The 26,597-nt window shown below is 40.9% G+C and overlaps 1 protein-coding gene across 1 annotated transcript in view; it reads right to left on the minus strand.

Moving 5' to 3' along the window:
• The window catches only part of SNX25 (sorting nexin 25), an 85,136-nt gene extending 64,759 nt beyond the window's left edge, over positions 1–20,377 (minus strand). Inside the window, exons 1-2 of the mRNA XM_074822731.1 lie at positions 19,666–20,377; positions 7,224–7,308 (exon numbers count right to left, since the gene is read on the minus strand). Of these exons, the coding sequence (XP_074678832.1) occupies positions 7,224–7,308; positions 19,666–20,115 (535 nt within the window). The 5' untranslated portion in view covers positions 20,116–20,377. The remainder of the gene's footprint in view (positions 1–7,223; positions 7,309–19,665) is intronic.
• Positions 20,378–26,597: the final 6,220 nt, after the last annotated feature.

The raw sequence follows: 26,597 nt of genomic DNA on the forward strand, positions 1-26,597 counted from the left end.
GCCTTTTGCTAAGTTATTTCAAGGCTTTTAAATTATTCAAAAAAATATTTCAATAAATAAATAGAAGTTTTGATTCTTTTTTCTGATCCAGGAAAGAAAAAAAATATGCCAAGCCTTATTGCAGGATAGGAACTTCCAGCACTGAAACACATCCAATTTCATTACTTTTCTAAAACAGAAGAAATCATATTTCATTGAAAACTCTCACCCACAAATGCTACAAAGTGATAAAGACAGTTATAAAAAGTAGTGGTCGTCTTATAAGCAAGCTGAGAAATAATCCCTTGATACACTGAAGAGCAACTGGGAACAGCATTTAAAAAACTGAAGTTTATTACTTATCTCAAGTCTCTCATCACAATACACATTTTAAGTATTTTTTCACAGCTGTCCCCATGTCCTTCTGCAACCACGTTTTTCTTATAGCTTGGTTACTCTTGTCGGTGGCAATACCTGAAATGCTGTGGAAAGCCAATCATAGCATGGATTCTTCTTTTCATCTACTCTGTAAGGAATCCACTTCTCAAGCGCATTCAAAACACACTGCGTTGTGGTATTTGTTATCATCATCACTGGCAGATAATTACTTTTTCAGATTTTCTTACAGACGCTTTGCAAGGGTGCAAAGTAGCATATTTATTCAGCATCTTTTGCCTAAGAAGCCAAATCATAGTATACAGAGTGGTGGCTCCTATAGATATCTATTGCACAGAACTCTGCAAAACCAGAGTACAAGAGTAAAACTTGTATCTTGATCCCTTAGACTATATTCTCTTTCAGAACACATATCCATTCCCACTGACCCTTAATTTATAACCGTATTTTTAGGCAACTCCTCTCCAAAATGAGCTCAGTTCCTAGTTCACTCCATAATCACTGTCACATTCAATGTTAAGTCTCTGTGCTCTGGTAAAGCACAACATTCAAACATATAACAATGCTAATTAGTAAACTATTATGAGAAAACAACTCTTGCGACTTTACTATACTCACATTTGAAATACCCAAAGCAAGATCTATTACTGTGGGAAAACTCCTGCTTAGACACAGCAAGGTGATGGTATGGTTCTTCATCTAGGTGTATCAACATGAAAGAACCATGAAATCTAGTGGCAATATCAAACTAAAGACCAAAGATCACCAATCATCACCAAAAATTAAGCCACTCAAGTATGAAATATCTCACTTGTGTTTCTCTCCACCAGTTACACACTTTCAACACCTTAAATGGATTAGCCCACTTTAAACCATATTTTCCTGCACCTACCTTTTATAACTCTCTTCCTTTACATACTTTCTATAGTTTCCTTGTCCCTTCTGAGTCTTGTAGCCCTTCCTGCATCACAACAGTTTAACCATACTGTTCTCTATAAAATTCAAGGTAATTAAGAGCCCAAAATGAGCAATGAGACAGCTTTCAGGACTTTGTTTAAAAAAAAAAAAATTTAAAAAAAAATCTAAAAAGGGTACCAGCCACAGACACTAACAGCAGTCTGTGCTGGGGTAAGACACTGCCTCATCCATGTGTGTCATCCTGGACATGATGCACTTTGCTGCTTTAGCTTCATGCCTACTGATGCAGCTAGTGCCTCTTTCAGCACCTAAAGAAATACAGAAAACAAATCTAAGAATTTTACAGAGCGCAGCTTGCTTCCTTCAGAGGAGAATCTGCTCATGCATCTACTCTCATTATTTTTACACTGAACGTTCTCTAAAACATTGAAAACAACTGATCAGAAGACAAGAAAGGAATAAAAAGAAAAGCAGAACACACTTTCAAGACAATACCTTACTACACTAACTCAGCCACTGCAAACATGAATTCCTTCTGATCAAATCAGATGCAGTGACAGCAATGAGTCTGGCACAAAACTGCTGAAACTTCTACCGGGTTTTCTAAAGTAATTCAGAAGATCCAAGTCCCCAGTCATTATAATCTGATTAAACATCATTCCCACATGAAAGTGAAGTTGAGCCTCTTCAATTACTCTTTTTAAAGACTGTAAACTAAAAGAGTGTTGGGAGTAGAGAGCTGGAAGCTTGTGTGCAGGTTAGTGAGGACAACCCTCTAGACCTTCTTACTTCATTCCTAACCCCACGTAGGTCTACAGTTAACTACTATCCCTTCTTCTTCCACATTCATTCGTTCATTCATTCATACATTCAGAGGTTCAGCAGCAAAACAAGAGCCAGTAGATCAGACTGGCTTCAAATCTGCAATTTGCAGAGCTTCACATTAGACAGCTTTTATACTGCTAAGATTCATTACCCAACTTTATGAAAAGTAACTTAAGAGTAACAAGGACTAAATGTCTACCCATTTTCTCAAAGCACCATTAAAAACCAGATCAGAAATATTCTCCCTATGCAAATGCAGAGACCAGCTTCCAAGTTTCAAACAAGAAGTAAATATCCTTTCCTGAAAGCGCTGGAGAGACCAGAACCATTCCATTAAGTTACGGTCAAATCCAAAACTCTCCCGTGACTGTATGAACAACACAAAAGAAGGTATAGCTACAACACTGGCTTGAGTTATTCTACAACAGCAGGGACTGCAATCTGTAAAATAGAAATGCAACATTAATGTGAACTGTGTTAAAATCCTGCACCAGGAAACCATCATCAAACAGCCAAGAAGCATTATCATAATGCTGTGCTACTACAACACTAGATTTAACATGCATGATATGGTTATCATAAGCTATACTTAAATAAAAGTACCTTCAATAAAAATTTAATGAAAAAGATGACAGACTATACCACTGTTAAGTACCCAGCAAAGAACTTTTCTATAGAAGTAAATGTTAAATGCTTACTTGTTACAGCTACTACTTTTCCTCCCTGTCAAAAACCAATTCAGTCAAAAAAAGCACTTTATCTTCATCTTCAAAAATCAAACTAAAATATTAAAGCCCGTATGTCGAAGTCTGTAAAAATTACTAATAAATACTCTGAACATGCAACTCTATCACTTCAAGACATTGATTTTTAAATTTAAAGAAATAAAGGCCATTATTCACCTACTGCATTTTAGACTTTATTATGTTTTAGCTATACAAATTAAGGTGATGAGGTTTTATTAACATTATCTTTACTTATTGACGTTCCTCATGCCCACTGATTCAATATTTAGGCCATGGTGTTAAAGGCTGGCAAAATGCTGTGTAAATGCCCAGACTTCAGTGACTGGGAACCAGCCCCAGTCACTAGCAATAGTGATTTACAGATTTCAGTTCTCTTGTTAAAGTTTGTGTTTGGAAAAACACTAGCATTTCTTGGTTTACTTGCATCTTACAACATTATTCAAACTCTACGAAACTGACACATTTAAGAGACAAAATCACGCACAGATGGATAGCCCTGGTGCAAAAGAGATCATACCCCAACAGTCTCCCATTCACATTGTTTGGTTTCTTTTTATTGAAATTTTCTTGACATTTGTTTTTTTAATAATTATTATGAATGTGCAGAAAAAAACCATGAAAAGTTCCAAATATATAAACAATAGAGGAAAAAAATTAAGAAGATCTAGAAAATGCATTAAAAAAAAAAAATCAGACAAATTTCTGTTCAAAGAGTTTCACCCATGTATGCTTTGCCAAGAGTTCCTAGCTCCAAGTGTTTGAATCCCAGTAGCAGAGAGAACATGAATTCAAGTTAAGTCTTGCTCATATTTTGGACCCAGATAACTCCTTTTTTGAGAGCTGTGAAAAAAAAGAGTACAGCTTTTCAAACAGAGTGGCAGAAACTACTGCAAATTTTTTTTCTAAATGTCAATCTGTGAATCCTAAAGTGAGAAATGAGATAGATTGGGGGAAAACTTATGTAAGGGGAAGTCCTGCCTTCTATCCCTTACAGAGTTCTTCTAAGGGGTCACCAACAACACAGACAGGCAAGATCTGATCCATGCGTACAATTTAATTAAATTCCCAAAAATATTTCTAACAGGGTCACCTCAACATAAGGCTTAAGGAAGATAAGCCACTATGCAAGAAGAAATGGCTCTCTGGCGTGAAATATTTTAAAAGCTAAGAAACACAGGATATGAATGAACAGTCAATTTTCACAGCAGAAGAATTTCACCAGTAGAGTTCTGCTGGGATTTGTGCTATGGCCTATGCTGTTTTACTTACTCATAAATGATCTAGTAAAGCAGGTAAGTAATATGAAAACCAATTTTCCTGGCACTACTAAAGCAGTAGAGACAAAGACTGACTGTGAAGAATAACAAAAAGACCACAGGATATGGGGCCATAAAAATGGAAGATGAAATTCAGTTCCTGGGAGCCCAACTACACACATGGCATATAAATCTGACAGCTACACCCCGCAGCCCAAACAGTACACTGTACAACAGCAGCATGAGTCCAACTAAGCACAGTCTCTCTTGAGACATGTTCCTAAACTACCATTTAGGAACTGTAGTTACCATATCTGGTAACTACATGAAGTTACCAGACAAGCAACAGGAAGCACTAAAAGACTAAAAGTATTTGTAAAAGTGGGTCATCTTTTCTTTGCGTTAAGATAAATGAAGGACAAGCAAGAATCAATCAATCTATCAAGAAAAAGCATGACAAATACTGAAAAAACACATTTCAGTGTTAGTCACTCAAGTACTACTAGCTAGAAAAGGGACTCACGGGTTTAAAATTAAAATGCCTTCTCTTTCTGCCATATTCAACAAGGAAAATCTTTTTATAACATTACACTTGTTCTGATTTTGCGCACTTTGATTTCATAAAACGCACCACACAGTAGCAGGGTTAATTCACAGCTTTCCCTCACCTTGTATCTACAGTTTATTCACTCTGAAGTACCCCCTTTTATACCACTCTGTTGTCAATGGGAGATAAGAAAGAAGTTTAGAACTGAGCTGTAAACCAACATGAACAGAAGTTCCTTCTTGGTGGCACTTAGTGACCGACATTGTAGACAGACAATTCCCAACAACTCTGTTACACTGGCTTTGACAGGATGAGAAGCTATCCAAGACACAGGAAACTATTATCAGCCAATGACCACCACAGGAAAACTATCTAAGCACCATACTGTTTTTAAGTTCATTGAAATAAGACTGATAGTTAAAATGGAAACACGCATGCCCCCTTCAATTAAAACTAAGGATGATCACTGATATCCATCCTTTCAACTACATTAACAGACTATGATGAGAACATCAGGAAAAACGCAATAAAGCATGTGACAGCTTGTCAAACAACACACACCACAGAACCTCCGAAAATGTTATCCTTGCATCCCTAAGGTAAAGAGACATAAAATCTGATTTTAAAAACCACTGTGAAACGCCATCAACTGTGATAATCTGAAAACGCCTACTCAAAACCTCAAGTGGCAGTACGAATCTGAACTCGTCCCCAAGATTAAAATCTCAGAAAAACCAGAAGTCTCCTAACTAAATGAACGAGACTTTTTAAAGCATTTTGTTGAACAGTTAGATCTAGACAGCAAGAAGTTGGCAAAAATTCCTGGGATTTACAAATACTTTAATCCTCATCAGTGTAAGACTGATTAGCATTTGAGTATGGCACTAATGAAACAGACATACAGACAGTATTTTTTATATCATTAGCAATAAAGTTTTATTTAGCCATGAACTTGTAAAAAAAGCATTCACAATATCAAGACAACTACAAATTTCGAAACTGTCACAGGACAAGGAATGTGTCCTGTCTGTTTTCAGACAGACTTATCATTTTAGTCTTAATAAAAAAGTAAAATGTTTCTTTTTGGGATTCATTCAATATCTCAAACTTAAGTTGACTCGAACACCTTCCAAAACCAAAAAGCTTGCTTAAGTCTGCACGTGCTAGAGTGAAAAGTACAGTCTCATCCTTGTCAAACTGCATAACGGAGAAGTTGGCTTCGTTAGTCACTTAGGCTTGGAAGAAATACAAACAAATCTAACAAGTTTGCTCTCCAAAATTCAGAGTGAGAATGGAGGATAAAAGCTACTCTGAAAAGAAATAGCAGAAAGGCAAGCAAGCTGTCACAACAGAAGGTCCTCAACTCTGAAAAATGAATCACTTAAATATTGGTAACTTTCTTCTAGCCTTACTGAGTAAGGATGGACTTACGCATCCAACTAAATGATCTGCGGGATAAATACCTTAGATGAAGACAGCTCCCATATTTTTTACAGACACGTCAGTAACTCCTAAGTGCAAGTAACAGGAGGGAAGTGTAACTCAACTATCTTTCCCCCATTATTGCACAATACAATTTGTCTGTCTCCAGATAACTCCACTACCTCTGACTGGGCCAATGATGTCAAGGCTTCATTTTAGACTCCAGTGCAGGTTATCCAAAACATAAAGTACACATGTGAGAATACAGCAAATAAACTGTTATGTTTGTTTTATACATGTAATGTTTAGACTTCACTATCCTATTCACGTCATTAGAAATCCTATAATCTGACCGATTCCACATGAAAATGGTGCTTAAAACCAAATTATGACATAATAGTTCACCTTCACAGAAACATGACATAGTAAAGTGTTCTAATTTTATATTTTATCTACATATCCTGCTAACAGCTATTCATAAATAATAAACATTAAATAAAATTAAAAAAACCATTACACATCCCAAGAAGTTTTCATAAGACAACCAACCTGTTTAAAGCAGTGTTAATTTTAAAACATATTCTCCAGATGTGAAAAAAGATAAGGGAAAAAAATAGTACTGCAAAGAAATCTTAAAGGAAAAAATATTCACAATGTTCACAATTTACAGTCTAAAGCCCAGTGACTGTACTGGTGATCCACAGATTTCATAGACTGTATCAGCCGGAAATACAAATGTTGATTTTTAGATTCAGTTTTCATGACAAGAATCGCACTAACTGGGAAGACTGTTTGCAAGAGTCTACAGGATTTATCATTTCAGGACAACCCAGTCAAGAATCTTTGAAATGTTACCTTTTTGTTTTATGCACAAATAGGACGGAGTATATTTTAATATATTTCTGTAAAAAAACAGCCACTAAAATGACAAGATATCAGTTAAACTGCAAAAACACAACACATTACTTACTACAGTGGATCTCTTGGGAAGACCAAAACCTTGCACTTTTCTTTTGTATCAAGGAATAAACCAAGGTCATATTCTAAAACCCTGGAATATTGTGCAGTCATGGTTTGCTAAGAGGACAAGAGATATTCAGAGTCTAATGCTTCTTTGTCCAAGTTAAGACTCACCTTCTTTCAGTGCTTTATCCATGTTGTGAGAAATGACCACTCTCCTTGACTGGACTGAATCATGGGAGCTTCCAGACCAATTACTCTGAAATTCGAAGAGAACATTCATCATAAGAAAAAGGAATAAACCAAAAATGACAGAAGAAATAAAACTGGAATTCAAGGTGATAGTACTATATAATTTGGGTTTTATACAAATATTGTCACCTCATATGATTAAAACAGATGAGTGTCAGTTGTCTATGAGGTTATTATACATCGTTTGTTAACCACACATTCATACCCACTGTTGTGTATTGTACACTGTACAACTTGCCAAATTATCTTAAGGTTGGGTTTTTTGGTAGAAGGGAGCTGTATCCATTTGCAATTCAATGCACTGAGAATAGGACATGCATTTAATAAAACAACTGGAACTCTTCTATTCAGTATTTTCACAGCTTTAAGATCTCCAAGAGATAGGTTAATAGCAAATATAACATCTTTACAGCCTACTGTCACTATGTCATTTAGGCTCATAAACCACTTTTAAAATAAAAGCAAAGCGTTTAAATCTCCTACAGTAATTTTGGTTCACATTCTGTTGGGTTTCTTCTTTCAAAGACACTTCTGGCTGCTGCATTTTAAGCTGCTGTACTATACAAACATTTGTCTATATTGAAGTATTAGCTCTTACAGTGTCCAAACAGGTGGGCGGGCAGAGAAACGTTTTTCAGGGTGTAGACAAAAAGCAGTGATTCATGCTGTCTTTATATAGAAAGGAGCTTAATTCAAATCAGAAATAGAAATTGTTCCCACTGCTACTCAGCTTACTTCACTCCCCTTGATGGGAGCTCAGACTCTCCTCGATGAGGAGACAGTGCATCAGAAACATCCCAATCCCTCCAACATTCACCAAATAGAGAAGAAAGTAGTATAAACTTTAAGGGGGGGGGGGGGGTAAGTAAAAACACTCGTTAAAGTTTTTTAAAGTAGTATGCCATTATTTCAGCCAATCTGCAGGCTAATAGTGTATTTCAGTGTAAGGTATTTTCCTTCTACTGCAGATACATGCATGTAGAGTGTAGTATAAAGCACGTCTTATGGGACACAGATGAAGGAGTCTAAGCACTACCCCAACAGCAAAATAAAGCTGTTTAGACTCTCTCACACCTAACACACAGCATGTCTAGAGATACTTTCCAGGCCTTGAGTGTGCTCCTTTCACGCACAGTTAATTTGTTCCAGCTTTTGGGTGAGTGTAGCAACACTCCCAGGCACTACTCTGAAACCACAGGTGTGGTCTCCAGCCATCATCTTCCCCTTTGACAACACTATCAACGGCAAGAGGAGCAAGATTTCAGCATGTTTGCCTTCATTTGCAGCCCCTCTTACTATCAAAACCGTAGTTAAGGAGGGGTAGGAACAGAGTATTATCTGATTAGTGAAGCACTACAGATTTTCATTGGCCCCCTTTTACCTGAACAGGATGCTGGTAAAAGCTTAAGCCACACCCACCTAAATGGCCGCAGAAAGTATTTTGGCTGTCTGGAAGAGCACCTATTAACAGCATTTGTAAGGCTTCAATACATCAGCTCAGACTGCTAATGTTGTGCTTCTACTTCGGATTTTTCCACTTTATTTGCAGCAGCAAATAGGATGATTCATAACCACTCCAATTTAAAGAGAGACAGACTCACAGAGACATTAAACATCCCAAATAGATTTGAGGAGGGGAAAGGGATTCAGAAAGCCCTATTAAGCAAAGTTGCTCAGGTATTTCTGTGAAGAAAGAGCTCCTAAACATGAGGCCACAATCCTGACTGAAGCTCCATGCTCAACATAGTCCATCTTCCTTAACACTAACACTAGCTTGGGTATCCTACAAGACTAATCCTTCTGCTAAACTGAGTCATACCTGCATAGAGATCAGTAACCTCAAGCCCATAACTTAGTTCTCACTTGTAACAGTTCTCATTTGTACATAGTTTGCAGGAAGTGTTTTTCACGGCCTAAAGCATCAGTAAGTGTTCTCACGAAGTGGTAGCCAAATTACTCCTTTCAAATCTAGTTTAAACACAAGCTGAGATAAGAAAACTATAAATGCTGAACTCTTACTTTTGCCTTCCTACCTGCCTCAGTTTCAGACTTATCTACAGCAGATGGAAGAAAAAAAAAAAAAAAAAAAGGGCTTCAGAGGGGATCCATGGTTCCAAGTAGCTTGCTCCACATCACCACACTATGATCCAATCTACACAGTTCCACAAAGCAGGAAATGATCCTGTCATGTTTCAATCTTGAACATTCAAGTTAACAAGGCAGACTATTACTGCCTCAGTGAAATGCTGCTTCTTAGAGATGAAGATACAAACTTACATTTCAGCTTGCAAGAATATGTTTCATTGCGAGCGTCCTCTAGGGTTGGTGTGTTGGACTCCTAAAACGCACCAGCTTTTCATTAAAAAAAAAAAAAAAAAGAGTAACATCGATGTTTAGCAGGAGAAGGTCAAGACAGAAAAGTGATCAAAAAGTATTTAAAAGCTAAGAAGTGAATACCACCACTACCGATGGCGATTTTGCTTTTGCACAGATGTAGCCACTGAAGGGCAAATGAAGATGCACAGTATGTTGGATTTGGAGAAATTTTCCATACTCATACAGGTATTGCATACATCATGAACAATCTGAGCAAAAAGCAATGAGCAAGAAACAAACCTCATTTAAAAACAAGGTTTCAACTTTGTTTAAAAACAAATTTTGAAGAACAGATGAGAATCTAACATTTGAATAAATAAGAATGTTTAAATGCACTGGAGTCATGTTGGCTGGGTTAGTTCAGGCTTAAGAAAACAGGGGAGATCTTATTGCTGTCTCCAACTACTGAATAAGAGGGTACAGAGAGGAGGGAGCCAGACTCTTCTTACAGATGCAGAGGACAAGGGGCAAGGTTGTAACACAGGAAATTCCCATCACTTACAAGGCAAAACTATTTTAATTATCAGGCTGGTCAAATACCAGAACAGGGGTGCTGAGAGGCTATGGAGTCTCCATCCTTAGAGATATTCAAAACTCGACAGGAGAAAGCCTGAGCAACCTTACTCAGCTGGACCCGCTCTGAGCAGGAGGGTGGACTAGATGACCTCCAGACATTGCTTCCAACCTGAACTATTCTGTGATTCTTGACGATCCTTCAGAAAACTGTGAATTTAATTTAGTGACTGATAATGGATCTGATCTTAAGTTGCCTTCTCTAAAACAGCTGCTCAAACTCCTTTTTCCTTTCAGTCTCACAAACTCACATTTAGCAGAATCAAGTCTTAAGTCTTGTTAGCTTAGATTTGCTTTTAAAAAATTCTGTTTCTGTGACAATAATGATGAATTAACTGAAAAAAACCCTAAAAAACTAACAGGCACCCCTGAGTTGCCTGACATATAGCAACAAACACCATAAAATCAACAGTAACAACACAGTAACACAGGTTTACCAGCACCTGTGGTAACATAAGGATTTCAGAAAATTCACAATCCAAACTCAGCTCTAACAGCTGAGAGAATGAAAAATCCAGCAGATTTCACTAGAAGATCTTCTACCCACCCTTGCCTCGTCAGATGGAGGATGTATGCAGAGAACAGGTTCAGCTAGAAAGCCTAGACTTAAATGTTTTCACATTTTTCTTCATGTCGCTCATCTAAAGGAAAATGGTGCTACATGTCATGAAACAGTTGGCATAACCCTGACTGAGCCAAAGATGTTCGTAAATGGATTTAACACAGCTCAATGCTCTAGCTTCGATGCTGTTTTATACTGATTAAAACCTGGTACATTCCCTTTAGTCCTGACTTGCACAATCACAGCCCAAAAATTGGGCTCTACTCCACATTCTGTGAAGAATGACAGAAACCAGACTGAAACTTAAGTTGACAAAATGACTTTAAGGGGTAGGGGTGGAGCACATTTGGAAAGCTCATGCAAAGAATGAGGTTGCTAACAACAGGGAGGCCTGTTTCCTGAAACAGTTCAAGTTTTCCCCAATTCTGACTTTGTTTACAGGGTTGAAGAAAAGGATGTGTGTATTTCCTGGAGACTTCTGAATAATACTCACTGTTTGATGCTTTTGAGAATAATTTAAGTTGAAAACAACAGTCTGAAAGGCCCAGGAAAAAAAACCCAAGGCTGGCATTGAGCCTGAAGTTTTTTCTTAGGTTCATCTATAGATGCAAAAAGTTAATATTATGTATAGGTTTAAACAATTTAAGTAATTTAGAATTAGTTTTGAAGAAAACAATAAAAGTTAAATAATAAAGAATTAAGAAGGTGTTTCAACAACTACCCTGAATAAATGACAAAGCACAGAGACCACAGGAGTACCTTCCACTATCAAGAAATCCATCTGCAACACTCAAGTCATCAAATCCAATTCTTATAACAGCAGATAGCCAGGCACATACTAGAGGCTCGCCACACGCAGAATTACTCTGCCATGGAATTAAAGCCAGAAGCAGAGAAAAATTAACAATTATTTCTATTACATTAACTCAATTACAACAAAACTAGAACAGAGCTCAGGACAGATCCCACAATATAAATGGGTACTGTGCATGAGACGTCCAGTTTAATCACTGATTTAAAAGGCAAAGACTACATCTAATTCAGCATACAAGAACTACCCAGTTACTCATAGCTACTTGCTCCACCCACTGCTGCTCTATTAACTTTCTTCTTTTTGTTGTAAAACATACATTAACATCAGACTGGACTTTGCTGATAGAAAGTCACAGCTTCAAATAATACTTCACTGAACTCTCCATAAATTCAGCTTTAACTGATCTGGATAGATGTTTTCTTACAGTAGTAAATATTACTTCAACTTATGATGCAAAAATAAATATTCTATTCACAAGAGTTCATATTTTTAATTAATACCTATAGTTCTATTTTAGATTACAAAGCAAGTATGTATGTGTCACATTAAGCATTAATCTACATATATTAAGGGATACTATAACTACCAATTTAAAAATCAACATACTTAAAGCATATTAATCCTATTATGTTAAGCATCATCATCTCAATAACTATTTTATAGTATCAGCGTATCTTATTTCCACCAACATAGTTGCTTCTGGGACATGTAAACTGTGTGTATTATATGGGGATCTTCTATCTGAATGTACCATGTTCAAAACTGATAAAACTATAGTGGTATAAAAACTTTATAATCAGGGCAGAACTTCCTTCACTTGAGATTTCATATAACACTAGACAGATAAGAATATGAAAATGAAACATTTTTCAGGTAATATTTTCATTCCCATCAGTACAGCTAAGAAATAATTGGTAAATTAGCATTTGAATTTCTGCTCAGCGAGAAATACAGCATTATTCTCCGCTGGGATCTTTAATATTACCATTAAAATAAAAGCCTACATGAATTCTCAGGGTACATGCACAGCCCCAGTCTACTGAACATCTCCACACTCTCCTCCTCTGTTAAAAACAGACAACAAGAACCTATGGCCTATTCTTCAAGGCCAAGAGAACCACATGCTATGAAAACTGAATTGTTGGCAAGCCAGAAAAACCTGCACAGACTCATGTCTCAGCTGCAGAGTCTCAGCTTAACAATCAGAGAGAAACTCCTGCATTGTCTACTGCTATACCCTCCCTCCCACATGACTTTTCACCATACAAAGGTAGCATGTTCTGTCTTTTTAACAGAACATCACAGAACATGAATGAATGAATTGTCATTGTTCATTTTATTAACATTAGCTCTCTCTCTTTCACTGTGCGTGCTTAATAGTGAAAAAAATGGTACAGAATGACTAGTCATTCAATCCCCCCACGGACACAACAAACTTGATCCCCTTATGACGACACAATTTATTTTTTTTATTTAAATCACTTAACAAGGTGGCAGCTTGGGAAAGGATATAGCATTCTATATAACTGTCTCTTTCTTGGATAAATTTTGCTCCTTTTCTTTGCAGAGCACAAGGAACCAAGACCTGGCAATAAGAAGGAACTTGATCAGATCTTATTTTCAGAATGTTTCTGATACATGTGTAGAGTATTTTCAATCCCAAAGTGTATCTTCAATACAAGATGCTTTCTCTCTCGATGTTATTACAGAAGTTTGGGTTTCACCTTTCAGACTCCCCTGCCAGAGACCTGGACAGCAAGATCCCAACAAGCCCACCATCCATCCTTCTTATTAATTCAGCATGGCTCAGTTATCAGGAAAAATGAACTAGCTACCTACTTACACTGTCAGACATAAAACACTTTTCAAGTGAGAAGCAGCCCCTACAAAGGTAAAAGCAGCCTGATTCACAGCAAAGTATGAAATGTCAATCTAACACAATGTTGAGAAAATTAAATGTCAAGCACAATACAATGCAGAGCTGAAGACAACACAGGATAAAATGGAAGGAAACAGAAAGGGTTATATGATAAGAAATCTCTGAATATACATGATGGATAACAGGCCGTGTGGAAAACTTAAGTACGCTCACCACTAAGGAGTTATGGGACAAATAAGTGAGACACAGTTTGAAAAACATTTCATTTCCCGGGATCAGTTTCCTGTGAGAATAAAGTTATCACTTCGAAGGTACACCTGCAAGTAATCAACCCATGCAGTCCTGACAAAACTTCCAATTCTGAAAAAGCTTATAAATCCCTAACAGATATTCCACAGATCCCTAAAAATAAACTGTAGCAGAAGTGTCCAAACTACAGGCCCCGAAATGTAACAGGCCCCCACTGAAGTATAACTGATTGTTTGCAGTTCATGCATTATTCTCTTACAATTTTAACACATTCCTGAAATTGGCAGGCAATGCTACGATACCTTTTCATTATTTTAATTTCAGGACTTGCCTAGCAGTAAACTCATCTGCATCATCAAACACTGACTGTTAACCTGCCTGTGTAAGAGATAGCACTAAGAACAAAGTTCTATCAGTTCTGTTAAAAACAAATCAAACTTAAACATACATTCTCCTTTCAATCCAGAAACAACTGGTAAATTAAAAGAATGGCAGTAGATCAGAATATTTGGTTGCAAGCCCAAGAGGATCTAAAACAAGCATGACGGAGGAGCAGCAAGCAGAGACTGTAATGACGGTCAGAAGTAACAGCAAAAATCCTGCAGTATCAGAGCCCTCAATGTTCCCTAATGAACCAAAGAATGAGACAGCCTGTAGAACATGCTTGGCTTTAAGTTGATACAAACCCCATAAATATTTTTTGAAGACTTGCTAAGGCATAAAGATCAAGACTGAAAGGAGTGAGGAAGTTTCTCCTCTCCCTCACAGCTGTTCCAAACTGCTCATTACCTCAAGAACTGTCTTGCATCACACTTGAAATTGATGCCCGCAGATGGCAAAGCTTCCACTTCCTACAGCTGCTGAGGGTCCTGCACGCTTGCCTTCGCAAGCTTCATCTGATGGCAGAAGTCCAACAGCGAAGGAAAACAAAACTGTGCATCCTTTCTCTCCACTTCCCTCATGTTCCTCAAAAACAGCAGAGCAGTCAGCTTGGATACATACCACGGCAGGTACTCAACCTAGGTTAAGCCGCCATCCCATTTGAATCACCTAGACAATTTCCAATAATCTCACTACTCATCCTCCTACAGCTTAACTAAAAACCAGTACTAACTTCCAGGATCCAGAGATTTCAACAATTACCTGATCCAACGAGAACAGATTTACCCATGCTCTCCCATTACTGCCAGATCCACTAAAGTCCACATTTGAGGATGGAACAAGCCTTCAGGAACATAAGACATGGTCACATATGTCTCCCTCAGGGCCAGAAAGTAAGAGTAAACTATTTCCGAAAATGGAGCGCTACTAAACAGAAGCGAACAAGAGTGACCAAATATGCCAGGAGCTGAGTTTTAAAGAAATACTCAAAATCGTTGGCAACTGTTAATCATAGGAAACTAAAACCATGACATCAGAATCAGCATACCCTTTTTGCTGGAAAAAACTCACATTTTTTACCTTTCTGTTAGTGCTGTAAGACAGGCTAGGTAGATCATTCTCTATACAGAGTATCATTCATTTAATCTGAATTTAAAATGCAGCATTTAAATCTAATAAACTAATTGGGGTTTTTTGTATTATTTAAATTGATAACCCAACTCTCTATTATTAAGAGTTTTTGCTTTGAATCGGAGTCAAAACACTATGCTGAAAAGAAAACTCTCTCCTGCCAGTTTTTTTGGCAGAGAATCGACTCACACAGGAAATGTGGGGAAAAGCATTCTCCTTCCCCTTCCCACTAACTTGGTTAACATGGTTCTTCATGAGTCCAAGCCATGTGCCCTACAACCACATAAGTTAACAGCAGTGTAGGGAACAAGCTTGATTTTAATGTTCTAACTAGGGCTATCTTTGGTATAAGCAAGTCCACTGACACTTGAAAAGTGAAAATCCCCTTTGAAACAGACATTTTTACAAAACTACGGTTGGGTCACAGTGCCTTTTTGCTGTCTTGCGTTTTGCTGTTCTCCTCTACCACAAATAATCTTGTCCTAAAACAGCTCCTGAGAAGTGCTGAAAAATACCTGACAATAACATAACATACAATTTCAAGGTGTTGTTCTATTCCCACTATTTCAATATCAAGAGAAACTATTTACCAGTATTATGGATGCCTGCAAGTACTTAAATTAAGAAGTAAAACAATATTATGAGTTGCCTGTACACGCCTCTTCCCTTCTCTTTCCAATGAAAATATAAAAGAACACTGCAAGAAACACAAAGTTTTATGTGGAAGACAGAAGTCTGCCCAGATATACCTTGCGATCAGAGCGCTCACACATGGGAAGACTATGTTGAAAGCACACCTCATCGTGGGGATATAAATGGCACACCTCACTCTGCAGTTCTCAGCAGGTTTCAAATGCTCTTGCTGAGATACCCAAGTTTAGTAGAAAGTCTTCACCCTACAAGTCCCAAGTATTTAGGACAAAGCACGGCTTCACATTTGGAAAGATGGCCTCTCTAGTAGCAAATTCAAGCAAAATGAAAAAAAGCATACACCTTGCTCTTCTGAAGTCTGAACCTGCAACACAGCACTTCCTCACTCAAGTTATTCACTTGCATGAACAGGTCCATGAAAATCAACAGCACTAAAATCACATTGTAAGTGCTTGCAGAATTGAGAACTTACAAAAAACTCTCTTTTTTCAGCACAGTATAAAGAACTCTACCCAAGTCCCTTTGAAGTTGATCAAGAGTACTCCCACTCACTTTCCAAGAGCTAAGCCTGACTCCCACTAGAGTAAATATTTATTATTGAATACTTACGTTTCTTCATTTGTGAACCCCAACGTGAAAAATCTCTCAAGAAACAAAAAATTAACCTATCTGCCTTGAGTTCGTGTACATACAACACATGCAGAGCAAGATGCCAGCCATAAGACTCTTCAATTTAAAAAAATATGTATTTTTTTTAATTATTAGTCTAACAGAGGGTTCTTCCCTATTCTTGAGGAAAAGACATGACAAAGCTGAAGAAATTCTAGCTTTACAGTCATCCTACTACCGGCTCCCAGAAAAGAAAAAACAACAGGATCATGAGGCTCCATGGAAAATGGGACAGTAAGAACTGAATGGTAATAAAGCAGTGTAAATACAAAAGGATGTATAATAAAAAGATTAATCTACAAATTTTTCAAAGATAAATGTATGGAGAAAATTTTGCAAGAAACATTTTAGTGAATGGCTATGCTGCCTATATAGACATTATTTCCTCCACCTACATGCTGCTGAAGCACAAATTAGGAAATCTGCTAAACATACACCAAATTGTGTTCAGAAAAGGTATGTCAAGGAGCTTTGTGGACTTGAAGCCATTTTGTATAAAAAAAAAAAAAAAAAAAAAATCAACAAAACTGTAAATTGAAGGCATGAGAAACCCAAATAATACGCCTAGAGTTACAGCTCCTAAACAGAAGGGGTAAAATACCTCGCTCCTTTTTTGACAGTCCCTTTCATACAACCAGGTTAAATTTTGAGAACAGTGCAAAGAGGGAGGAAAGAAAAATTTTAACTGAATCAGGGAGAGGGTAAGGAAACAATCCCAGAAGAAGGGTTGCAGCAGGTACTGCTGCTTTAGCAGTGACTTTTAAATACTAGATTTCAATTCCCTTCTGAAACAACAGAGACATACCATAGAGCTACAATAAACCCAACCACCACATACTAGACCACAGAAAGCAAGAGCAGGTGTGCACTGTTTACATATGCAAATCCCATGGATGGACACAAAAGGAGAACACATCCTGAAGAGAAACAGGCAGTAAATACCACAAAAAGAAACTTTCACTCCTGTTCAGCAGGCTTGTGTATTATGTTTTTCACAAAGGGGGAAAAAAAGAGATAAATAAATTTAATTTTTTTTCTTAAATTCTCAGCTTCCCAAATTAAATCAATTTTCATTGTTTGGCTGTTTCACAAATCTGAAAGTTGCTCCCATTGTGGAGCAGGGATATTTCAGTTACGAAGTTTAATATAAAGGGGTTTTGTGCTATGTATACAATATGTTCTCCTAAAAGTAAATTAACACACATCCAGATGTTCAGATAAGTATACCAGCACATAAATGTCAGTGGAGCTATGGCATTATCACCAAAATATTTAATCTTGCAAATCCGAAGGCAACGGGAATTTATTACTGGTGCATTTTTCTTTTTTTTTTTTCCATTTGGTGTAAGGTAGTTGAATGTTGCAATGCAAAAGCATATAGTCCTTTACCACTCAGGTGCTCATGCACTTAATACACATTTGTTCCCCAGCATTCCTACAATAAAAACCAGCTGAACAATCCCTAGCTGTACCCACTCAATACACTATATACAGGACAGGTACCTTCTGCTTATCGGTTACTGACTTTGTGCATTACATCTTCTCACTTCCCCATTTCCCACTTCTAACGCTTGTACACGCTATTTATTCTTCACTCCAAAAAGCTGAGTATGATGTTGAGTCTTCAAAGAGGATTTTAAAAAAGTCTACCATGAAGACAAAATGAGTATCTCCTACACACTGCCACAAATAGATCCCAAATGCACCTTTGCAAGTTTTATTATTTACCGAAGTCACCAACCCCTGCCCAAACTATCCCCTCTACTGACAATAATGTCCTGCCAGTTTCCATTAAATACAGGCCTGGGAGAACATACTGCTCACAAACACAGGCTCTTTGTCTCCCTAGGTCAAACAATGAAGGAATAAACCACTACGGCAGGTCATTAGCTGATTTGATTGGCAAGACAGAACAGCCAACTGTATCTGCAAGTGATTTCTAACAGGTTCCCTGCCCTGCCAGCACCCTCTGCTTTCTGCAAATTCAGCTGCATCGACTGCAGCCCCAAAAACACAGAAGTGACAGCATTATTTATCTGCTGCTAACAAGAGTACACGTACTAACCGTAATGAACTGGGTCACCAGAACAGCCAGGCTGTACACCAAGGTGGCACAAATTATGCTCCTTTTTCTTTGTAGAACACTCTGGTATCCTGCATGATGCCATCAAAGTGAAAGAGCACTCAGGTGGAACTGTCGACCACTGCAGCACTTCACGTCCTGACACACCCCACTAAGGTCGACAACCCACCGGTGAGGGGCCAAAGGCACCCAGCCAGAGTCACAGGCTGGGATGTCAACTACCACCTCCCTGCGACCCACGGGCAGAGCAGGAGTGCAGGCAGATCCTCATTTCCAGCAGTAGTTTTTCAGGCCTGTCTAGGATGAACTCTGGAACATTGCCTGACTTGATGGGGGGCAGGGGCATGGACGGGAGGAAAGTTATTTTGACTAGCACCTGTAGTCAGTCTCCAAAAATCCTGTGTTACCAGTTCCATTCAAAAAAACCCAAAAAATGCTCCTAAGCAGCAAGCTATAATGAGCTCATGAACATGAATTAGTACATTTTAGAAGATGTACAGAAAATAAATGTATCTTTCGCAGAGGTCTGGTTTGAGAACACACTGGCACTTCCTCGAGCAGTGATGGTAACACTATCTAAAGCCGCCCGACTTCAGAGCGTGCATTTAAGCAACGCTCCGCTGGCTCTTTGAGCACGTCTCCCTCCTCTACTAATGACATTTCAACTGGGGGAGCAGAAAAGGATTTGATACACAGCCAACAACTTGCCGTGCGAGCGTTCCCGCAATCCGAAGGTCGCTCTCAGAGCAAAGACTTGATTTTTCCTGCCTGCCTGCCACCCTCCAGCGCAGCTTTTCCCATTTTTAAAGCCCCGACGACCGGGCAGGCTCCTGCGGCCGCCGGGGGACAACGGGGCACGGGGTTTGGGTGGCCCGGCGCTCCGCGGCGGAGCGAGGGCCGCGCCACCGCCGTCCCCCTCCTCCCCGCTCTCCCGCCGGCGGGAAGGGGAGGGCGCGTCGCCGCCACCGCGAACCCCGCTCCGCTGCCGCCACTTACCCCCGCGACCCGCAGGACCGGAGCGGCGGCGGCGAAGTCCGGCGGCGGCAGGCGGCGGCGGCCGCGGCACATCAGGACGATGAGGGTGCCCAGCGCGGCGGCCGCGGCGGCGCAGCCCGCGTAGAGGGCGAGGCGGAGCAGCAGCAGGGCCAGGCACGGCGGCCCGCCGCCCCCCGCCTCGGCCCGCTCCTGCCCCAGGTGGACGACGGACACGGCCAGCAGCCCCAGCCCCGCCGCCAGCACGAAGCGGGACGAGCCGGGATCCTCGTCCTCCTCGTCTTCCGCCGCCTCCTCCTCGCCGCCGCCGCCAGCCACAGCGGCGGCCGCCGGGGCGCTGCGGCGGCCGGCCTCGCCGCCGGGGCCGTGCGAGCCCAGCTGGCCGGGGGCGGCGGCCCCCGCCGCCTCGGGCTGCCCGGCCGTGCTGCTAGCGCTGTCGGCACCGGGGAACATGCTGCTCCTGGCGCCGCTGGGAACAAGAGCATCTCCCGCCGCGGCAGCTCCCTGCGAAGGTCGCCGCTCCCGGGGCCCCCCCTCTCCTTCTCCTCCTCCGCCGCCGCCTCCGCCGCCGCCCGCCGCCGCCGCTACTGGCACCGCTGCGGCCGCCGGGGGAGCCGGAGCTCATGCCCGGCGGCAGGCGGATGCGCGGCGGCCCGGCCGCTTCCTGGCGGCCGCTGAGGCGGCAGCGCTGCCCGCCGGTGGGCGGCGGGAGCCGAGCGCCGTGGCGGCAGCCGGGGAGGCCCCGCCGCGCCGCTGGGTGTCCGGCGGGGGGAGAGGGACGGGGCGGGGCGGGGCCGGGGACATGTGCGCCGCGCCCCGGCGGGGCCTGCCCGCCCTGCGCCCGGGCCTGGCCCGCGGCGTTCCACCGCGGCAGGGCGCGGAGGCATCACCGCGCACAGGCCGGAAACAACAACGCTCGGGCGAAACGAGGAGGGGAAGGTGCCCACCCCGCCGCCGGCGGCGTGGAGCCGGGTCCCGCGGAAAGCTCCTGGGCGCCCCTCTGCCACGGGCAGCCCCGCGGAGCGGGGGGGCTGCAGCCCGCAGGCCGCGGCTCGGCCCAGTGCGGCCCGGGATGGTCTGGCTGCAGCACCGAGGCCCTGGCCTGAGGTCAGGACAAAGCCTTGGCCTGGGGCATCTCGGAGGTCTAGACCCCCTCCTGAGTGAGCGGTGTACACACCCCTCTGCCTACACCCCGCTGATCAGCCGAAGGAGTCCATAAATAACTGGGTTTCAGAAATTAAAAGTTGACAGAACAGTGGTTGAAGTGACACAACAGTGATTCTGCAAAACCCAGCCCCACGACCCCGAAAGAGGCCTGCCAGCACTCCGTGGCTACCCTCCCTCCACTCGTCTGATGTTTGATAACTGCTCATGACAGATACTCCTCGTATGGCAGAAGCCTTGCCGTACTTGAGCCGTGCTCAGGGTGCACGTTCACCTTGCCATAGGTGTGGGGCAATCACAGCCCCTCTGAATTTCCAGGTTTGTAGCAGCTATCAAGCACAGCCAAAGTGGGAGGCCTTGATCTCCAGAGTGGGAGTAAAGGGCAAGGCTTTCCTTAAGGAAGCCAGACTGTGCAAAGGTGGATTTACAAGCATTTGCTCATGGGCTTCCTTTTAAGGGCAGATAGCCCATTAAGAAAGTTAAGCGCTGTACAAGTGTTTACAGGTATTGAGACTTCCTGGAAGCACTTTTCAGATTGCTGCTGCTCTGGTGGTCTTAATGTGCAAAATAGCCCTGAATGTTCTCCTTCAAACAACAGCTATTGGTGCTGAGGTTGGAGTCCTTCTGATTTATTCACGTACTGTAAAACTTCTGTTAAAAAGTTACTTATGTGAAATAAATGATACTAGCCTGATGAAGAGAAGGCATGAATACCAAGGCCCTGGTCTCGTGAACGCTTACATATCTGTGTAACATAATCCGTTTACCTACCTGTGTAATTTCAAGAGCAGCTATCACCATTTTAAAACCAGACACTAAACTTCCCTGTGCTTCTGTGACACTAATCGAGCCAAGGCCTTGAGCACAAATAGTACATCCCTGACACTGCACGCTAATGGGGCGTCAGGTGTCACGTCATGGTGCAGAACTGTGATGGAAACATGCACAGTACAGGCACGGAGCTAGTCTGGATTCTAAGTTACAACAAATGTTTTACTCCATCACAGTATTTTCTAAACTAGTTCTAACCTAACCCACAGTGTCTGATGGTATGGCCTGAATCATGTACAAAATTGTCTCCATATATACATGCCTTTATCTATTAGAGGTTTGCAGTGTATTTCCTCTTAAAATCCCAAAGTAGTTTTGAGGCAATTTTAGCTCCCATTTTAGTCACTGACCAAAAGAGACACTGCTCCTTAATCTGATCCAAAGTCCTTACAGTAACTTAAATGTAATTTTATTACACAGTTTATTCTATTTAGTGGATATTAAATTGCACAAAGACCTTTTAAATGCTAGCTCAGACCATTCACAGAGTGTCCAAAATTGATTATTTAAGTAATGTCTCTAATGTGATTAAAGGTGAAAATCATCATAATAGTGAAAATACTATTGCAATGACAGTCCATTCCCATGTGAACTACCATGTGCCAAAACATCCTGATGCTTCATTGAAGGGCTTGGAGACCAAGGTTCTTTCTGATTGTTAACACCAACAGAGAGATTCTTGCAGAGTCTGAAACCTCTGGGTAAGGCCCAACATGCCAGAGGTTTCCTATAAAGTTGTTTTATTCTCATCAGGTAGAAAACAAAAAGCAAAGATCCATCTCCCAGCACACAATTTATTCCTCAAAGATTTCAGAAAATACAGGGCTTTGGACTGAGCTCAAGATCTATTCCGGGATCTTAATAAAGATCCACAGAAGAAACCAGAGTGCGTAGAGGCCTTCTACTGCAAATGCATTCAGGAAACTGGCTGGGCCTCTGTCAAAACTACTTAAGGGAATTGAATTTTTTAATTAACCTGAAGCAGAGCATGTAATGTTGGTAGTCCTGTGTAAACAGAGATTATTTTCTTATTAGAGTATTAATTCTCAGAAGTGGAGAGGAAGATAAAAAAAATAAACCTACCTGCAGTAACGGTTTAGTCCTGCAGTGCTTACGCACAAAAACAGTTTTGTCTGAATGAGTAATCCCACCAATTTTAGCTAGGATTTACACACCATACCCTGATTTAGATATGTCAAAGTCAACTCAAGTGTATATCCATAGAGCTAGAGGGAGATTTGATTGTTTTTCTTTTAGCTTTTAATAAGATTCTATGACTTTTCAACCCAAGGTAGAATTTTAGATGACATCCTAGCTCCACTGAAGTCAATGGTAATTTTCAAGTTTACCTCAGTGTTATCTGAACTTCCCCTTTTGTACTTTAAAAATTACTTTTCTATACAAGACAGAGGACTTAAGAGGTCAATTTTCTGAACTGGGGGTTATTTTATTCTCCTTCTGCAACTATTTACTCAGTCATGGAACTAGTTTATGAGATAAGAGATTCAAACTACCTTATTCAAGAATTACAGCAAATATCCTTCCTACAAAGATGAGACTATTTTAATCTTGTTTTAAAACAGAAATTATGTCTGATTTGGGGGAAAAGTCAGCATCTTCACTTCTTTCCTTTGAGCTGAGAGTATAATTTACCTGTTTATAACATACCCTAGAGAAAGCCCCACTGATCTGAACACACTTTCACATCTGTCTTTAGTGACAATCTTGCTACTTTCACTTTCACAGTACTGCAAACTTTAAACGTCAATAAATTTGCACCTTTAAAATGTTTAGACAAGTTTAAAAGGAATATTTTCCTAAAGTTTTTTTGACATTTACTTTGTTTTGAGAGGCATTCTGGCTCAGACCCCATTGCTATAAAGGTTAGCAATTTACCACTTGTCAATTGAAATAGACATTTATAGGCAAAAAAAGGTGTGTAAAGTGTATAGTTAGTTTATATTTTTAGCATACTCACAACTTTTAATGAATGACATGCTCTTTTATGACTGCTGTGGTGCTGCATTGTAGTTACAGTCATGTTAAGAGTTTATAGAAATTCCTAAAAGGCTCTCAGGAACAAAACCCAGAAGTACCCATCAACTTTTAAACCTGGTGGTATGGAAGAGTGGTAACTAAGACTGTTAGAAACAATCATAGGAATGAGAGAAAACAGATTTACTGGGTAGCAAATGCTGTTTATTTCATGAATATAGCTAATAGAGCAAGAGAAAAGGAGATTGTCTGTTATACTTCTCAATATCTTGAATCTTATTTGACACCTTTCAAGAAACTCAAGAAAATGATTGTGATTATTTCTCAAAGGCTTGAAGAATGAAGGGGCTCAAAATTGTCAATCTTCTTTGCCTTTTGAAACTTTTCCTGAAACAGTAGATGCTTTGGACTTGATTGAAAATGTAAAATACAGACACATTTCAGTGGAAACCATATAAACAACCTGTCTCTATAAAAGCATACATAGCCTGCCTGATAACACTTTACCTCAGTGTTTATATATTACAACTGCAAAATTTCTACTTACAGTTTTTTTCTCCTTACAAGAATGTAATTCATAAAGACATTATGATACAGACTTTATATGATCATATACTTTCCATTAGTCCCTGTTCCTCCTTTACTGAAAATCACTTGAGCTGCTCTCAGAAGATAACCACTAATTTTTGTTGCCCACATTTCTACAAAATATGTAAGTTACACTAATATTAACAGATACTATTTTTCGCTACTACTTTTGTGAGACAGTGGTATTGTATTTTGCCTGTTTGCAGACAGGAAACTGACACACAGGAAGAAAGGACAAAAGCACCTATTCAGTGTCCAGTGTGAGGTACCTAAGACCTCACATTGTGAGGTCAGCAAAGGCTCAGCATTTTGTAGCACTGGATGCTTTCTAAATACAGCTTCCATTGATTTTAGCTACAGTTGTGATTATTCAACATTTCGCAGAATAACAGAATCATTCAGGTTGGAAAAGACCCTTGGGATCATCGAGTCCAACCATCAGCCCTACTCGACAAAGTTCTCCCCTACACCATATCCCCCAATATCTCATCCAAACGACCCTTAAACACATCCAGGGATGGTGACTCCACCACCTCCCTGGGCAGCCTATTCCACTGTCTGACCACTCTTTCTGTGAAAAATTTTTTCCTAATGTCCAGTCTGAACCTCCCCTGCTGCAGTTTAAAGCCATTCCCTCTTGTTCTATCGCTAATCACCTGTGAGAAGAGACCAGCACCAACCTCTCTGCAATGTCCTTTCAGGTAGTTGTAGAGAGTGAGGAGGTCTCCCCTCAGCCTTCTCCTCCTCAAACTAAACAGTCCCAGCTCCTTCAATTGCTCCTCACAGGATTTGTTCTCCAGGCCCTTCACCAGCTTCGTTGCCCTCCTCTGCACTTGCTCCAGCACCTCGATATCTCTCTTGTATTGAGGTGCCCAAAACTGGACACAATACTCCAGGTGTGGCCTCACCAGTGCAGAGTACAGGGGGACTATCACCTCCCTACTTCTGCTGGTCACACTATTTCTAAATCAAGCCAGGATGCCGTTGGCTTTCTTGGCCACCTGGGCACACTGCTGGCTCATGTTCAACTGCATTTCAACAGTGAGTAGAGTAAGGCTCCAGAAAAATAAGAATGAAACACATGACCAAGTATGAAAAATTAGCCTACATGATTTGCAGAACATCCATTAAACACTGTGTAGCACAAGTAGGACTAGACTCTGGTTAACATAGCGACATTCAGTTGTCTTAAGATTTCTTGCAGTGTCCTGACACATTCACTATATGTATTTAAAAATATGTGTGTGTGTATGTATACACACATACATACATGTGTGCCTCTGTGTATGTTTACATGGCAAGCGAAATAGGGCCATATACACAACAGTTGTCTTGACTGCACAGCCCTGATTCAATTCAAAATTCAGTATGCTCAGAAAGAAACATGTGATCATATCATTAAATCTTTTTCGTGATGAACAATGAAGCCAAAGTAGAGTTGAATTTTTAGTTTTGAATGCGTGGATCAGTAATCTGGAAGTCTTTCTTTTCACATAATTCTTTCCTACTTTGTTAAAAAGGACCATTACTGTTACTAAAGGAATGCCAAGGTCTGATACTGCAACTGACCCCTTCAAAAGAGCTGGAACCTTTCCCATCCATACACAGGACATTGCACTTCCCAGTGGCAGATCACCAGTAGGTAGTCACCACTTACCTTGACAGTGCTAGAAGTAATGAAACTCTGCCTGAAGGCATCATCCATGTTTCTGCAATAATTATACTGAGATTCAAGGATGCTGAGATAAGGTTCACTGGGGGAAAGGTCCTGACCCAAACCCGAAGATTTGGGTCAGATGTCCCTAGAAGCCCTCCAGATCAGTTTTCCCTCTCCATTTCCTCAGGATATGTCACTTGGTGCCACAGCTCTGCCACTAGAATGTAGGGGCCCATCGCCTCGACCCAGGGTCCTGTTGCCTTAACATGGGGCACCGTCATCTCAAAGTGGGTCACTGTCACTTCAGCCTGGGACACCATCCCCTCAGCCTAGGTCGCCATCCCTTGCATATGGGCTGCCAGCACATCAACCAGGAGTGCCATCATTTCAACCCGGGGCACCATAATCTCAATCTGAAGCACCATCACTGCAGTCTGGGGCGTTGTCACCCCAACATGGAAAACCATCACCTCAGCATGGGGCCTCATTGCCTTAACCTGGGACACCATTATCTCAACTTGGGATGCCATCACCTCAAGATGGAGTGCCAGCAACTCAACCTGGGGCACTGTTAGCTCAACCTGGGGACCATCGCTTCAGCATGGGGCCCCATCACCTCAATCTGGGGACCACCACCTCAACTTGGGGCACTATCACCTCAGCATGGGGCCTCATCACCTCAGCCCAGAGCCCCATTATC

Source organism: Strix aluco, chromosome 4 (genome assembly GCF_031877795.1).
Source record: "Strix aluco isolate bStrAlu1 chromosome 4, bStrAlu1.hap1, whole genome shotgun sequence".
Classification (NCBI taxonomy): domain Eukaryota; kingdom Metazoa; phylum Chordata; class Aves; order Strigiformes; family Strigidae; genus Strix; species Strix aluco.